The sequence below is a fragment of the Pituophis catenifer genome, unplaced genomic scaffold (genome assembly GCF_029215685.1).
Source record: "Pituophis catenifer annectens isolate HBS135680 unplaced genomic scaffold, rPitCat1.0.hap2 SCAF_16, whole genome shotgun sequence".
Classification (NCBI taxonomy): Eukaryota; Metazoa; Chordata; class Lepidosauria; order Squamata; family Colubridae; genus Pituophis; species Pituophis catenifer.
The window spans coordinates 20,938,774-20,956,161 of NW_027256896.1; the positions used below are offsets into that span (position 1 = coordinate 20,938,774).

General features: G+C 46.5%; 1 protein-coding gene across 1 annotated transcript in view; it reads left to right on the forward strand.

Moving 5' to 3' along the window:
- The window catches only part of MYO15A (myosin XVA), a 43,629-nt gene extending 28,095 nt beyond the window's left edge, over positions 1-15,534 (forward strand). The window contains 23 exon segments of the mRNA XM_070955354.1: positions 160-219; positions 769-844; positions 1,681-1,796; positions 2,090-2,208; positions 2,505-2,646; positions 2,844-2,955; positions 4,659-4,733; positions 5,200-5,405; positions 6,127-6,263; positions 6,710-6,776; positions 7,030-7,102; positions 7,738-7,811; positions 8,260-8,342; positions 8,879-9,009; positions 10,186-10,280; positions 10,540-10,617; positions 11,165-11,261; positions 11,851-12,011; positions 12,372-12,496; positions 12,768-12,901; positions 13,621-13,754; positions 14,202-14,342; positions 15,433-15,534. Coding sequence (XP_070811455.1) covers positions 160-219; positions 769-844; positions 1,681-1,796; positions 2,090-2,208; positions 2,505-2,646; positions 2,844-2,955; positions 4,659-4,733; positions 5,200-5,405; positions 6,127-6,263; positions 6,710-6,776; positions 7,030-7,102; positions 7,738-7,811; positions 8,260-8,342; positions 8,879-9,009; positions 10,186-10,280; positions 10,540-10,617; positions 11,165-11,261; positions 11,851-12,011; positions 12,372-12,496; positions 12,768-12,901; positions 13,621-13,754; positions 14,202-14,342; positions 15,433-15,534 — 2,538 coding nt within the window.
- Positions 15,535-17,388: the final 1,854 nt, after the last annotated feature.

Genomic DNA, 17,388 nt, shown 5'->3' on the forward strand with positions numbered 1-17,388 from the left:
AGCAGACAAATATTTTAGAGAAATATTCTAGAGAGCATGCTCTGGCTGCCATGAGTTGCAATCAAGATGCTGGGCTGGATGGAAACTTTGGGTGTAGCTTCCCCACTCCCCCAAATCACAAGGTCTAGAATCTTCCAGAATCTTCCTTTTCCCTTGCAGGTTTTTTACCCAAAGGAGACTATCAGCAGCCCTCTTCTGCTGGATCTCCTTTTTCGGCAGGTGAGTGACCTCTGGCATGTAAGTTTGCCACTGATGCTCCTCTAAACCATTGGTCACTTGAGAAGGTATGTCCCAAGTTACCTTGGACCTCTGACTCCTCCCTGGACGGGTTGTTTAAGGGTGAATTTTTCTCTTGGGTGCGAAGCAATGCTATTGAACTCTATTGTTTTTGAGTTAGTTTAGTAAACTTTCTATGCCACCCAGACTGCTGAGGTCTGCTGGCAGCTTATAAACAGGTAGAAATTCCCAATTAGATGTTTTCCATAAGCAAAATTGTGTTGACTTCTTACTGTTATCCAAGTTGGGTGGTTTCCCCCCAAATGTTTCATTACCAGTCTAGGTGACCTCATCAAGGCATGGGGATGAGATGGCCAGCAGATTTTACTTCTCATGCATTGATAATAAAAAACTGCAGAAAACCATCAAGCTCAGAGAACATTAAGAAAGGAGCTTCTCATGTTCTCTACACTTTAAATCAAATCTATGTTGTGAAGGCCTTTCTGAGGGTCGACCAAAACTTCTTCTCATCTTGTCTGGGTCACTTTGCAGATCTTCAACGATACTCTATCAGATGCCTGCATTCGTCTCACCGAGGAGGAGAAGCAACGCATGAAAACTCTCTTTGGTAACTACCTTTGAGTGGAAGGGAAGGTGGAAGGTCTTCAGATGTTACCATGTTGGGTTAAAAAAGTGTCCAAAAGCTACTAGTGGCTGGAGGATCTTTTCCTGCACTTATTGATGTCTCTGAGTGTCTCCATCAACCAGCAGTTATTGAACAGAGCCATACTGCCGGTGTCATGCTCAGGAACAGTCTCCTTCTGGACACCGGTTGATGGAAGAGAGGGAAATTTAACTTTTAACAGTAACAGAGTTGGAAGGGACCTTGGAGGTCATCTAGTCCAACCCCCTGCTCACACAGGAGACCTGTACTAGGGATTCGAACCACCGAACTGCTGACCTTTCTGATCGACAAGCTCAGTGTCTTAGCCACTTCTTGCTGAGAGTCCTTATTTCCAAAAAGACTAGCCTGGCCATTGGGGGGAAAAGATTCTTCTCTCTGCAAAAAGCTGGATATACAGTTGTGGTGGAATGTAGTCTGGCTTCCCAGCAGGGAGGGGCTGTATTCCAGAGGAACAAGAGACGGCCAAGTTTAGAGAGTTTGTGTGAGAGAAAGAGGGTGAAGACAGCTCTTCCCTCATGGTTCCCTGGGTCTGCTTTAGCCTGGCAAGATTCTGTCTCTAGGTGAAGCACAATAAAGGAAACTACTTAGAAGTCTCTCCAGCCGCCTGTCTTTCTGGGTCTTTTGGAGACTGACGATGCCTGCTGGTTGAACATTTAGCTTTAATGCTTAGCTTTTCAGCTCACAAACTTTTAAAAGAAGCCAGGATGAGAGAGGAGTTGGGTGCCGGTTTTTCCCTATCAGAAACCTTCCAAGAACACCAGTGTGGTTTCTCCCTGCAGCGGAAAACAAGCTGGACTCCTTCAGTCCGGTAGCCGATGAAAGCGTCAAGAAGGAAATTATCCGTGTGGCCCGAGAGAATTGGGAGGTGTATTTCTCCCGCCTTTTTCCAGCCACGGTAAGAGAATCCCCCCAGTTCACACAACCCTGAGAGGAACTTAAACCAGGCTGTGGTCCAACCAGTCGAGAGGCCACTTCAGCACATTAATTTTGAACGGTCACTAAACGAATGCTCTTAAGTCATTGTGTTGATATTTTCCACGGTTATATATTTTAACAACGGCTCTCGTTTCAGTGGTGGGAACCCAGAATCTTTTTGGAGAGCTCTTCTTTTGGCTTGCTTGAAGCTGCCGCTTTCCTGTCCTTGGGTGCTGGTTCCAGCCTTGCCCACTTCCCTCTCTCCCCCTTCAGGGCAGCGTCGGCACCGGAGTGCAAATCCTGGCCGTCTCTGACACGGGGATTAAACTCTTGCGGCTGGTCAAAGGAGCCAATCTCCCTGGGGAGCAGGTCCGGGTGCTGCGAGGCTACAGGTAAGTAAGGCCAGGACACACCTGTCCAGAAGAGAAGTAATAGAATAACAGAGTTGGGAGGGACTTCAGATGTCTTCTAGACCAGGGGTCTCCACCCTTGGCAACTTTAAGCCTGGCGGACTTCAACTCCCAGAATTCAACACCCAGAAGAAAGCTGGCTGGGGAATTCTGGGAGTTGAAGTCCGCCAGGCTTAAATTCGCCAAGATTGGAAACCCCTGGTTTAGACCAACCCACTGCAATTAGCAATTAACCAAGGGACCCCTTTGTCTTCTCCACATCCCCCAACCACCACCAGCTACAGTGAGCTCCTGTTTGTCACCATCCCCTCCAAGAACATGCTGGAGTTCAACCTGGTCCATGAGAAGTTGATCCTCTTCTCCCCCAAAGCTGTCCAGGTAAAGGCCTTGATCGACCACTTCATCATGGAGCTCAAGAAGGTAAGACCTTGGGAGGGGGTTGAGAATTTGGTTGGGGAAGGGGAGGAAAGGGGCTGCAAGGAAGAACAGAGGTGGAGGCCAATATCTCACTGCCCTAAATGCATTCAGGGGACTTCTTTGCAGGGATGAATGGACAGCTGGACAGCTTTGCTCGGTCTAGCATTTTGACACTTGTGAGTCTTTTTTCTCTGGTTTAGGACTCACAATATATGGTTGCCATTAAGAACCATATCACAAACGCTGAAAACCTTCTGAGTTTTCACAAGGGAGACATCATTTGCCTGCGACCGATGGAGGGCCTGGAACCAGGTGAGAAACCTAATGGGGGAAGAATTTTAGCAGAAATGTAATGCAGCAGCAACAGGAAGATATCAATGAGTTGGCATGTTTATCCACCTATCCTAGTTCCTTGAAAAGAACTTGACAGATGGACCAAAATGTCCACTCCAATCTAAATATCTGGCTGACTGTGTGACAAACCATAATAATAGCCATTGAATAACACCGGCATTGACAAAATCCCCCATCAGTCAATTGCAAAAGGCAGCTTGACTTGCAACAGCTTACATCCTGCAATAGTACTTTTAGCACCCTTAAACATGCACATCTGCCTATCTCAGGTTCTTGAGAAGGACTCGATAGGTGGACCAAAATGCCAAATCCAGTCTAAACATCTGGCCGACTGTGAGACAAACCATGAAAATAATATCAGCAGCTGCAATAAATATACACGGAGTAGAGAAAGCATTGCTTTGGTTTAATCTTTGCAGACGTAGGGATTAGCTTAGTTTCCCAAGGTGATCAGCTTCCTTTATGTCTCAAATATTCCCTTTTGCTGAGCGGCGGAAAATCCCTTCGGAGTTGAGCCCAGCCACCCCTTTCTTCCTCAAAAGAGGCACAGGTGTCCGACAGATGCAGGGGAATGCTTATTGAATTAATCATCATTCAAGATGTTGAGACACGTGTCCTCAGATGCCACCCTGTCCTTGCGTTGATATTCACGGCCCAGATGCTCCAATTCTTCTGACGTTCTGGAATGTCTGATTCGGTCTGTTCTAACCATCGTTTATAAACGTGGCCTCCTGATGAACAAAACAGAGGTCGGATGCACGAACAACGGAGGGGGTTCTGACAGACGGTTAGCCCATCTCTGAATGTCAGTCTTCAATCTGGGATAACAATTGGAGTCCCCCAAGTAGCAAACAGGCATTCTTTGCTTCTTTTGACTTCGCGTTGGGCCGTCATCCTGACCTTGCTATCTGCAAATGTGATTCTTTCCCAGCACCGCCAGGGTGAGAAGGGAGTTTGCACACCGAGCCGTCTTGAGAGCTAACAGACCATGAAAGGACATTCTAGATTTTCCAATAGGCTATTGACCCAAACACCCTCCAGCAGCTTGGAAGGGGTGATAAATAAATGAATTCCAAGGGAGCCTGTGAAGGCAAAGCATAAAGAATTAATGCCATTTCCCTCTGATGCATAAAAGGAGGCTTGAACCCTAGAGAGGGAGGTGAAATGAAACTTTGCTGCAAAAGGAATCAATCAAGGAAGATCGTGAAAAGAAAATGAAAACATTTTTGGGGGGGAATAATCTTAATAACAGCCCATACATACAGACGCTGGGGAAAGCCATTAGGAAAAGGGCAATTTATGCAGCAAAATAGTAAATGGGAAAGACAAAAGAGAAGATGCAAAAGATTTTAATGGAAATAGAGATGAAAGAGGGAGACTTAATGAGATCTCCAGGAAGGGAAATATGTTTTACAGCAGATTAAACTTTTGGAACGCCGGCTGTCTATGTTCATGATAAGAGAAAATGGAAACAAAAATGACTTTTGCAAAAAGAAGGAATGCAAAATGAAGCATCATCACTGCCAATGCAAAAGGAGGGGGATTGAGATTGAAATTAAAGTTAAAATTGAAATTGAAATTGGATTGTGATTGTTGGCCACTCTGCATGGAAGGGTTCTTGGGGTCCTTCTGATGCCCCTCTGTGCTTCTCCCACCTACAGACCACTATTATGGCTGCGTGGTGAGGAAGAAAGTGATTCTCCTGGAAGGGGTCAAAAAAGGCACCCTGGATTTTGGTGGGTGGCTTTGGCATGGCGTGGTGTGGAGTGGAGTGCAACACTGCTCTCTTCCAGATTCCTCTTCTTCAACATCTTCCACCTTTCAATTGCATGCTGGTGTTTGATTTTTTTTTTTCCCCTTGAGCAAACTCAATCCTTGGTTGGAGATGTTTAGAACTTCCTTGGTCCAAATAGACCTAATCAACAATGACCTGAGCAGGAATGGGCAAATATGGCCCCTTTATGACCTGAGAACTTCAACTCCCAAAATTCCTGAGCCAGGAATTCTGGAGTTGAAGTCCACAGGTCTTAAAAGGTGCCAAGGTTGGACATCCCTGTCCTAGAGGAAAGGGGGCTCTAGGAAACTGATTGGGCAGACCTCTCTGAAACCCACTCCTCTTCCTTGGGGGAAGGTGGTTGGAAGACCCTCAAGAGGGAAAGATCTCTTGACGAGTGTCCTGGGGATCTCTTATTCCTGGGATAGGTTGGAAGTTTGGTGCCATCTACGGGAAGTCGGGGCTCTTCCCCTCCAGCTGCGTCCAACCAGTGGCAGCCCCAGATTTCACACAGCTGCCCACGGAGAAGAAGGAGGATCCCAACAGCAAGCAAGCCAAGGTGGCTGGTCCAGCCTCGGTGGCCGTGGCTGTGGCATCAGCAGCTGTGGCTCAGGAGCTGGACAGGAAGGTTGAGGCAAGTCGGTTGTGGAGGTGTGAATGTCCTTGCGTGGCAGGAGGTGGGATTCAAAGGAAGGAGGCAGGAGCAGGCATATGGGTCCTGTTGTTCCTTGGCTGAACATGGTTGGTTTATGAGAACAGCATGTCCTGAGACAGGACTATCCAAGTCCTGGAACAGGTTGCTTTTGTCCAAATGCCTTGCAGGTCAAAACAGTGATGAGTGGTTGATTTGGTTATGGTTATTGTTTTCACCTGGAGCCATGGTGGCGCAGTGGTCAGAATGCAGTATTGCAGGCGAATTCTGCCCACTGCCAGCAGTTCGATCCTGATTGGCTCAAGGTTGACTCAGCCTTTCATCCTTCCGAGGTTGGTTAAATGAGGACCCAGATTGTTGGGGGCAATAGGCTGACTCTGTAAACCGCTTAGAGTGGGCTGTAAAAGCACTGTGAAGCAGCATATAAGTCTAAGGGTATGGCTATGGCTATCTGCAAAGCTTTGGAGAAAATGAAATGGTGACCACATGGCTGGGGATAAAAAATATGGACCTCTTTCATTGAGTCAAAGAGGGACCCCTGACTTAACTAGTGGTCTCATCTCTGCAGTGATTATAAGTGTGGGAGATTTTACCCAACACTCCCAAAGAACCCATTTCTGAAGTTGGCACAGCACCGTTGTATTCAAGAGAAGCTCCCTTGGAAACCGATATGGGTCCCTTTCGCTCTCTTTCACCCTGACAGGTTTTCCCAATGGGCGAGGAATATTTGGAGAGCTGGGAAGAATTTCAAAGCCCCCCCGAGATCAGACCCCAAGGAGGCCCTTTCACCATGCTGGAGTTTGCCAGGAAGTATTTCCGAGAAGGGCAGAAGGCAAAGACGTGAGTGATGGCAGAGAAGGGAACGTCTGGCAGAAATAGTAGCTGAATGAAAGGATGAAAGAAGCAGGCAGAAAAGGAGAGAATGAAGCAATGCCAGGAAGCCACCATCTCCCACGTTATCTTGGAATACCCCACAGTTATGAAACCCCTGATAGTGTTTGGGGGGGGGGGTCATGGGAGGTGCCAGAGGAAAGCCAAGAGGGGGAGGGGGCGAAGCAGACAAGGTGAGAGATAGAGAGGATCTTTCATAACCAGAAATGAGTTTTGATCCCAACAGCATACCAAGAAATCAAATATCTGAAATGTTCACCAGGGCTTGAGAAAAGGGATTTTTATTTATTTCTGGTCAAGTTTTTGAAGATGGGCATCCTACAGTTGGAATCCTCCCTGCCCCCCAACACACACGGCATTCCAACTTTAATGTTTTATTGACTTTATGATTTCAGGGACAAGCAGAAATCAAAGAAGGGCGTCGAATCTAAGACCGTGGCGGATATTCTGAAATACACCAAGGTAACCATGATGATTTCCTTCAGAGGCACACAGATTCCTTGGTCCCCTGGCTTTACATTCTCACTTCTGCAACCGAACAAGCATTCTGTGCACAGCAGAGGCGTGATTTGGGTAGTTCCCTCTTCAAGCCAAGTCTTGGACATACCCACCAGAGCGTGCCAAATATCTTCCCCACTGCTTCCTCCACGTGTTGAGTGTGAATCCCACACCAAACTGATCACCTCACTTGTTTCCCCCCTTCCTGGCTTTCCAGTCTCCCATTCAGGAGTCACTCATTGGATTCACCAACAGCAGCTTGAACAAAATAGCAGCAGAATCCTTCCAGGGTGAGTCCTTCTCTTGTACCAAGGTGCCTGCCTCTCCTAGGAAGACATTGGCCTCCTGTGCCCTGAGTTTAGATTGATGGAAGCTCTCATCGGAGAAGAGTTTTGAGGCTACACTTTTGTGGTCGTTGTGTTTCAGGAAACCTCTACTGTTTCTTTTTCTCTCGCCGGCTGCCCAAAGTCAGCTCTACAAGCTTGGCAACCGAGACTGGTTGGCTTATGATAGCGGCATGAGCTTTCCAAGCTTTGGAACAGGTTGCTTCCATCCCAATGCTCTGCATGTCAAAATAGCAATGAGTGATTTAAGCTCTCAGCAGTCTTGGAAAAGTTGTCTTCCATCTCTTCTCCAGCACTTCATCCAGGCTTGGAGAAGTCAGCCAACAATCTACGGCTGTTTGCTGTTGAGTCGATTTCTGGTGTAAATTAGGAAAATGATCTCATTCTGTAATTATTGCAAAGCTTCGCAAACTAACTAAGTGCTCAGCCATTAATGCTAAGCATGCCGTATGATGGGCAAACAACAATGAGTTGGTTCACTCATGCCAAGTCAAAACAAGAAGCTAGATTATGATAACATCTTAACCTAACAAAGATAATCCCAATTGAAAAAGGTGTGTGTTTTTTTGTGTCCCCCCCAGCTGTGATGAAGTTCATGGGTGACCTTCCACTCAAAGGACAATCTGAGCTGGATGTGGTCTATGCTTTGTTGAAGGTAATCTTCTTTGCAGTGTTGGATTGTATCAAACCTTGTGGAGCAGAAGATGGACGTGTTCCAGGTTTTGGCAGTGTGCTTTTTTTTTAGTTGAGGGGGTGCAGTTGAAAGGTGAAGGTATTTTAAGTTAAGTGAAGACTAGCTGTAAATCTCCAGAGTTTTCTGAAATCCAGTGTTTTGCTGGGAAATTTCTGTAGTTTTGTGCTTTGGGGAGTTTAGGATCCTGCATAAATAGGAGGTAGGAAGCTCAGTGCCAACAAGGATGGTCTGCCCCTTCGGTAGAGGAGGTTTTTTGGATTCTACGTGGTCTCCGGGGGAGGGGGGGCTAACTGGCCAAGCCTTTCCAGGTAAGAAGATCTTTGGGAGAATCAGTGGCTGACCAATTATGAGAGAGAGGAGCGGGGAATAGACTCTTTCCTCCCATGCTCTCTTCCTGCTTCTTCTCCAGCTCTGTGGAAACCATGAGGTCATCCGTGATGAAGTTTTTTGCCAGATCCTCAAACAGATCACGGACAACATCAGCAACAAGACGTAAGCCAACCCTTCAATCTTTCATGGCTTTCCGGAGTCCAGTGTTCCCCTCCCTAGAGTTCTCCAGGTGAGTTGTATTTCAACTCTCCTAGCTACTAGCTCAGGAGTATGGGAGTCGAAGTAGCATATATCCCAAGGAGACCATGTTGGAGCAAGCTGCAATAGATAATAGTACAGTGTGGACATACCCACCTCATATAACTCACCTTTAGTCCTTGGGCAGTCAAGGGACAGAGAATACTTTTCAACCCAAAGGAGTTTGGAGATAGAGCTGTTTTGGGGAAAGCTTCCCCCAGTTGGGGCCTCTCAGGAGGAGGAAGGGACCCCTTTTTCTCTCTCTGGGGGAAGGCAGAAACACAGGCTCCAAGCCAGAAGCTGAAGTCTAATGCCAGGGAACCTTTGCCATGTTAGCTCTGGGGTCCCAAGAGAGGCCAGGAGAACCAGTGCCTGAGTCAGTCCTGCTCCTATCTCTAGATATGGGTAGAGCCTCCCAAAGATCCAGCTGAACTTTCACACTGGTGTCTCCTTTGGCCTAGGGACAGCTGCCCAAAAGGATGGAGGCTTCTGTACATCCTGAGTGCCTACTATAGATGCTCCGAAGTCTTCAAGCCCTACCTTCTACAGTTCCTCCAGGAGGTCTCGGCCCACCCTGGTTTGCATTTCCAAGGTGAGCTGGTGCTGGAACTTTCCACGAAAAGACTCCCCATGTGGCCCAAGATTATTTCAACTCGGGCCTGTCCTAGGCTGCATAAACAGAAGGATAGAAACAAGATCACGCGAAGTGTTGCTACCACTTTATAAGGCCTTGGTAAGGCCATACCTGGAATCCTGCATCCAGTTTTGGTCGCCACGATGTAAAAAAAGATGTTGAGACTCTGGAAAGAGTGCAGAGAAGAGCAACAAAGACGATTAGGGGACTGAAGACCCTTACCCACTAATTTACGCATATGCTCACCTCTTAACTTTTTTTTTAAATTGAAAAACAGCTACAAAAGACAATAAGGAATGTATTGAGGAAATCCTGGGGGCTTGTCCCTTGGCCCTCTGTACAGTCAATGCTCTAATCTCCCATTTCAAAGGATCAAACTGGAATCTTTCAGGGTTTGGGTTTTATCATTTGCAATAACTGAGTTATTTTTAAAAAAAAAAAACCAAACATATTTGCATTAACAATAGTGGAAATCTCTCCTTCTCTCATCCACGTAAAACATTGCCTCCCTGGGGGGAAGTAAAGTGAATTAAATGCTTCGATTCCCAGGACAAGGCAGGTGTTAAAATCTAGCTGTTGGAGGAAGAAAACTGACAGGGCTTAAGCCAAAATTCATCAATCAAACGTACTTGCTCTCCAGTCGCTAAAACGTGGAAATGAATCCATCTGCTCTGTCTACGGCTGGAAGAAAGCCTACTGGGTCACATCGCAGCCCAGGGTTATTTTCTCATTAATCTCTCTCCGGTGGGACAGAGGGGATTGGCAAAGATGGATGACCCCTAGCTTGGCTTCCAGCTGGGCCATGATTCCAGCCCATCAGCACCTCTCTTCGGCTGGAGAGGAACGCTGCTGCCATTGGAGAAAATCTGGCGCTTGGGAGGTTCTCAACCATGGAAGGTTAGGGAATGAATCAAGCAGGAAAATTGCCACCCATCCAGTCCTGCTTTTCAGGGCTCAGTAGCCCGCTCCAATCTAAGTGCTGCAGAGGGAAGCAAATATGGGCAGAGTGGTCTACCTAGGTTGGAGTGAGAAGATTTAATCTCATGAGTGGGACTTCTCCATGGGCGTCTGAGAACGTTCCACCTCTTCTTCGGGGTGTTCACCTCTCTGCTTCTCTTCTTCAACCTCCATCAGGCATCGCCAAGGCCTGCGAGCAGAATTTGCTGAAGACTTTCAAGTTTGGGGGCCGCTGTGAGTTTCCTACTGCTGTGGAGCTCCAAGCCTTGGTGGTGAGTTCGGGAGGGAGGGAGGGAGGGAGGGAGGAAAGAAAGAAGGAAGGAAGGAAGGAAGGAAGGAAGGAAGGAAGGAAGGAAGGAAGGAAGGAAGTGATCATATCACCTGTGAAGGGGTCACCTAGAGAGGGATGGTGGCTTTGCTATTGGGCTGAAAGAGATGGGCAAGCAAGATGCCTCCATAGCACCCACTTTCCCATTTATGTCCCTAATAATTTTGCTTTATGCTATTCTTCCTCCTCCTCCTCCTCCTCAGGCTGGAAGAAGTTCAAAGCGCCAGCTCTTTCTCCTTCCAGGAGGGATCGAAAGGCACCTCAAAATCAAAACTTGCTCGGTGAGTACCAAAAAACCAGCCTCCCTTCCCTGATCTGATGCAGCCAGCAAATAAAGAGGGAGTGTTTGTACACTAAACTCCAAAATGGCATGTTTCAAGTGTCAACAATGCACCAGCCGGCAGCCCAGCATTTGCCTTCCACGAAATCTTGCAGAATATAATATCTTTCCTCTTGGTCTGTATGAGTTGTTTCTAGAGCTTACTCTGGAAAACCATGCCTATCTTTTCAGGAAGCAAACTTAAAGTTCCACTTAAAACTTTTATGCTCAAAATGCACTTTCAGCCAAAATGGGCCGAGTCCACTCTGTTACTTTTCCCAAAGACAGATCCTAGGCCACTTTCCCCCACAAAGTCAGGTTAACATCATTTGTTCCTTCTCCTTTCCCAACATTTCCTCTTACCGCCTCCTCTACAAACACATAGACCCAACATTCTTCTGGCAGAAAAATTCTGCGCAGTTCTGACATTTGCACCTTCCGCATTTTGACCTGTTGCTAGGCATTTACAATTCTCCTTGGTGCAACTTCCTGTCCATTCATTTTTCTAGGTGGCCCAGGATGTCATCGAAGAGATTTGCTTCGAAATGGGTCTGCACCAGCCGGAAGCCTTCAGGGAATACATCATTTTTGCTGTCTCAAGTAAAAGTGAGTTGATGAGGCTACAAGGGAGATAATTTCCCTTATTCAGGCATCGAGAAACAAACACCTTCCTTTCTGTGGACTGCATCTTTCAGATGTCCAGCTGCATCCATGCTACAAAGCCATCCAGCATCTCATAATTACTTGCAAGTTTTCCTTAGGCCCCTAATTCCAGGGGGGAGGGGGGTTGCTTCTCTATCCAAGAAGCTGCTGTACCCTTATCTATCTATAATTCCCAGGAAAATTTATAGAAATGTTTAATGTGATGGTTAATCTGGTGAGCCCAGATTCTCATTCTTGGTTGGGTACCACAGAGTTCATTCATTGGAGCCATTGATGAATTTTTGTCTGTTCGTGTAATCCACTTTAACCTCAATATTTCGGATCCACTTGATTTAAAGCCAAGAGACGTGGCCCTCTTTCTCTTGGTTTAAGCAGGAGAAACGTAGATATTTCCTTCAGATACTTGATCTCATGCGTAGTGTTGCAGAGAACCAACTGGCCCATCCATCGGCAAAGGGGAGCTTCTCACTTTGGCCCGCCCCGTTGTGTAGGTTGCTTCAAAAATTTGATTCCCTCTGTTTCCACATCCCAGATCAGAACGTCCGGCCTTTGGACAGGCGAGAGTACATCCTGGATGTCACCCTGGAAATGGAGAACGTGGACAGCAGCTACATGTTCTGGTACCGGCGTGTGATTTGGGCCCAGCCACTGAAATTTGACAATGAACTCTACGTCACCATGCATTACAACCAGGTGAGACCCTTTGAGGGAAATGTTGAGAGGAAAAACTCAAGATTTGGTTCTGTTCTGTGAAGACTCAAGCACCCTTTCTTAACTTAACCTGATTTCGTTAGTTAAACTATACTAACCGCATGGAAATACAGTAAATACTGAAACATTCTACGATACGATAATGCAATACCATACTGTATCAAAAGACTTTGAAATATACCGAACAGCTTGTGTTGCAGAACACAACCTCCTGCAAGCTGGTCTTTTCCAAGGGAGTCAAGCTTCATCTTCTGTCACCCCCATCAAACTCATCTGGAGGGTCTCAGGTTGAGTTAAGGTGGCTTCCTGGCAGTGATGATGTCACTGGTGTCTCTCTCACAGGTACTACCTGACTATCTGAAAGGTCTCTTCTACATCTCATCTTCTGCAAAGCCAAGTGACCAACAGTTCCAGCAAATTTCCAAATTGGCTGCTCTGCAGCTCTGGGTGAAGGGCCTGGCAACCTTGTAGGTGCCTTTGAATTATGGTGGTGTTTGGACAAGGCTAATGCCGCAGGCAAGAGGGAGGATGACTCCTGGGACTCAAGGCTGAGTGGGCAAAGACTGGGTGGGATGGTCACCACCTTCTGGGTGTGAAGCTGTAGCACCACCCTTGGGGTTGTTATTCTCTGTCTCCTTGGCTTGGAGGCTTGGTGGAGAACTTCCCTTTAGCTCCTCATGCCCCTGTTTCCTCAGCTGTCTGTGAATTCTCACCTAGTCCTTCTGCTTCTCCTCCAAGAAGGGAAATTCAGGACTACATCCCACCCCAGTTCTACCATCTGCAGAAGGCTCAGGCGTGGCTGGACATGGTGGCCCCCTTCATGCATCAAGCACAAGCCTTGAGCGCCCACCAAGCTCGGGCCCAATTCTTAGGTAAGGCCTTCTCCTTCCAAGGGGCCAGAAAGGGAGGGCAGACCAGCCAACCTTCTGGAATTCAGCTGCAAGAATGCTGGTTAGCCAAAAGAAATGCCTGCGATGTCACTCGGCCCTGTGTTTCTCGTTTCAAGAGTTCTCGGTTGCTAATCTCCCACATTCTCTGGCAGCTGCACAATAAACATACAAGAAGGATTGGATAAGAGTCAAGTGAGAAAGAGCCCTACTTGATTGTCTGGATTTGAGGGTCCTGTGATTGTTTTGGAAAGCAGTGACCAGAGGCTTCCAGGAGATGACTTACGGAAGAAATAATCATCTCCTGCAATGACTATCAAGAGCATGAGTGTGATGTCCACACACTAAGAAATTCTTGATGTCTTATTCATGATTTAGGGATGGGGATAACCAACTTTGGCCCCTCAAAGACTTGTGGATTTCAACTCCCAGAATTCTCCAGCCATCAAGTCCACAAGTCTTTGAGTGGCCAAGGTTGAACATTCCTGATTTAAGGGATGCAATCCTCTAGTACTTTTAATTTCTTCTAAATGAGTAACCCTCGCACTGCTGAAGATTATGAATTCCCCAAGTTTGCAAGGAAGAGCTCTCCACAACCAGTTTTTATGTGGGTCCCGTTCTTATTCTTCGTGGACAAGGAGTTCAGTGACCTCCTGCTCCAGGTCCCCTTCTTTGAGCTGATGGTTGACCTCCATCCATTGTAGGGCTCCTGAGCGCCTTCCCCATGTTTGGCTCTTCATTCTTCTACATCCAGAGTTGCAGTAACACCACCATCATTTCGCCCTGTATCCTGGCCGTGAACCAGAATGGGCTGAATTTTCTCCACAAGGAAACTCATGTAGGTGTTGTGTGTTTGTTCCTTTGACATCTCAATAGATTTTCTTCTGTTCAGATCTCGTTTGCTTGCTTTCTGCTAAGGAAAGGAAGCTTGGACTTTATGCCAGTCCTTGGGGAAAACCCTGCAAGTGGTTTACCAACAGATGATCCCGAGGATAATAATCCTCCAGGATCAACCAGGTAGAAGGGAGTTTGGAGATTCCAAAGAGCTGTTTTGTGGGAGAATATCTGCAGAAACATTCTTGACTTCATGCAAGATGTGAATGGATGGACATGGGCATTAAGTGACTACTACATCCAAGATGTGTGGGGTCAAAACCCAGCTCAGGGCATGGACTTCACTAGTTCTTAGCCACAGGAGTCAGGGAGGGCCTAGGGAGACAGAAAACGAGCTTGTGGTTTAGACTGCTTGCTCTTCTTCTAAAAGTTTTCTCCTCCACTGTCCTAGCAACCCATTGTGACGTTCTCTCTGAAGGAGATCCACTCTACTCGGACCCAGAGACCCTCAGCCGGATCCAGCTACCCCTATGTGGAGATTATGCTGGGAGACCTGATGTCTCACAGGATCACACAGCTGCAGCTTAAGCAGGTATAGCAGGGGAAATGCAGGTCCCAGGAGAGCATCACAAATTCTCCAAAGCAGGATCTGGTCAAGGAAGTGGTTTATGGGTTTAAGGCTGTCATTCAAATGATTGAATTTTTCTTTAAAAAAAAAAAGTTAAGGAATTGCTTCTCAGGGAAATTATTGGGGAAACTAGAGAGGATTTTCTTAAGACTTAAACTGGCTTTTTGTGCATACCCCTTAAATGTGTGGTGAAAATTTTGGGCGCTCTTTCTCAGACAAAGCAGTTGTCAAATTTTAAGCCAAGCATAAAACAAAACCAAAAGTCTGAAAGACAAGCAAAACGAGGAAGATTTATTTATTTATTCCACATAACAACTAAATAAAAAAATAAAATGAGAAAGATGCAAACCGTTATTTAAATCGATCTGTGGATTTGATTGTGGATTTTTGCAGCCAGAATTCTTGTTTTCTTTTTTTGAAAATTTAGACTGCCTGATTGTTAAGAATACAGCAAGTTTGGCCAGCCTGTTCAGAATATTGGCTCCGTTAAGATGTACTTTGACTTTGTTGGAAATATGTTGAAGCTTAACTCATTTTCCTCCTTTCTCTTTCTGTCTCCTTCCCTGTCTCTTTCCCTGTCTCCTTCCATTGGCTTTGTGAAGCTTAACCTTCAGATGGTAGGTGTTTTCCTCATCGTAATTCTGATAAGGTATTGGGGTGCAACCTTTGAAGTGTTCCAGATGCTTCATTTGTTTTGCTGTCTTAACCCCCCTTAATGTTTATTATGACATAATTAGGACATAATGTCCTAATGTTTCCTCTGTTTGTATCTATTTTATGTATTCAATTCATGCTTATACTTATATAGATTACCCAACATGTTCTTGACAAATAAATAAAATAAAATAAAAAACATCTGCAGAGTAGAGCAAAATGGCTGTCCAGGTGGGCTAGAACAGGAGTGTTGCTCTAGGATCCATGAATTTAGGATGGGAGCATTAGAAGTGCTGGAACGCTGACCCACCATGGCAGACTATGCAGCTTTTAAAGTTCTGAATAAACCCTTGAGAGGCGCGTCCTGACATTCGTTGTGTCCTCTTTTTCCCCCTCGCAGGGCCTGGAACTATGTCGTGTCATTGCCACCCACATGGAGAGCCTGCTGCATGCCCGTGAAAAGCAGCTGACGCTGCCCCCAAGCGAGATTACTTTGTTGTGACTGGATCTGCTGCTCTGCGTCTCTCTCTCTCTCTCTCTCTTCCAGATTCCAGAAGAGATCCTGGCCCTACTACTGGAAGATATAGCTGAGCTGTAAACAGCTCATCCTATAGGATTCAATGACGTCCACATTGTCATCTCCAGATTTAGGGGTGGGAATGAGAGCAAGGTGACTTCAGGGCATCGCATCTGGATGGTTTGTGTGATGCAATAGAGCAGTGTTTCTCAACCTTGGTAGCTTGAAAATGGGTGGACTTCAACTCCCAGAATCCACCAGCCAGCAGCGCTGGCTGGGGGATTCTGGGAGTTGACGTCCATCCATCTTCAAACTTCCAAGGTTGAGAAACGCTGCAATAGAGGCTTCTGGTTTTCCCAGCTCCCTTCAGATGCTGAATTGGAACAGGGACCGCCTAACATAGCGGCAATTCCAACTCTTAGAAGCATCTTGTATTTTTTTTTTTTCATGTGGACTAGAAGCCTCTGCTGTTTCATACAGACTTATTCTATATTAACCAGTTGACTTGCCCAACAAAATGTCGGCCAGACAACACATTCTCCTTTGGGTGTTAATTGGTGGTTATGGCCAAAGCGAGAAATTATTTTGCTGTAACAGGCCAAGTTTTTACTTGGCTCAATATTCTGTTTCCAACAGCTGATGGCCAGATGTTATATAGAAATGTCTGAGCAAAATAGGATGATGATTCATCTGTTGTTTGTATCCAGACTAAATATATGTATAAAGAAGTTTTTAGAATTGTTTTTTTTAATAACTATTTTTCTCCTGTTTTATGGTTATGCCTCTCCAAACTGTAACTCTTTATTTATTCATTAATAAAAGCAGTCGATCCATCTTTATAAATGGCATTGTTTCATATTAAGGCAAGATATGGCAACTGTATAAAATAGTGGCTTTGGAAACATGAGATCAGATTGCGAAGGTATCAGATTACACAGGTAGCCCTCATTTTACAACCAACCGCTTGTATGATGGCAGCGAAAGTATTATAGCACTGGAAAAGTGACTTAGGAGTGTTCCCCTGTGGTGATGTGATGGCAATTTGGGCACCTGCCAACTGACTTCTTAAGAGGGGTTGCAGCGTTCTTCAGCAACCAGAAGAGCAAAGTTTGCGGTGGCTCTTTTGCACTTCATTTAAGCTCTAAGCTTGGGTGCCCCCCCCCCACACTAAGTTGGAGCAGGGCCACCCATCCACCCACCCCCGATTGGCTCCATGCTCTGCAGCTCTATGGATTTCCATCTCCTGCTTTTGAAGTCCCCAATGCCATTGGGATTTCCTAGTGGTCTCCCATCCATCGACGTCTTTGCTCCGCAGAGCTGCAAATGGGGCTCAGGCGGCAGCGCTTTGGCTTCAGTGGTGCTTTTCAACTTGCTCGGTGTGCATTGCCAAGGGAGGAGAGGTTTCTTACATTTTATTCATTTATTTAATTTATGTGCTGCCCATCTGGTCCCTGGGCCACTTTCGCTCTCTGCACTGCAAACCAGACCCTTTAACAAAGGCCTTTTGGGGCTGCACGCATGCTCCCAAGGGCTGGCTGGGGATGATGGACCTGGATCCCTGGCTGGAAGAATCTGCAAAAGGAATTTCCCACAATGCTTCGGGGTTGGCAAGAGTCGCCTGCGCAAGGCATCATGGGAGGCGTTTCAAAGAGGAAGCAACTTCCTCGCTTGCAGTCACTTCGGCCGGCTCTCCGCGCGCGGATTTCACTTTGGCCAATCAACGAGCATCCTTTTCAGGTAACTCCGCCCGGCAGGGGAAGCGTAGCCAATCGGCGCCAAGGTGGCCACGCCTCCACCCTTACCTCAGTCTCCCAGCGTAGACTCGTTAGGCACCTTCAC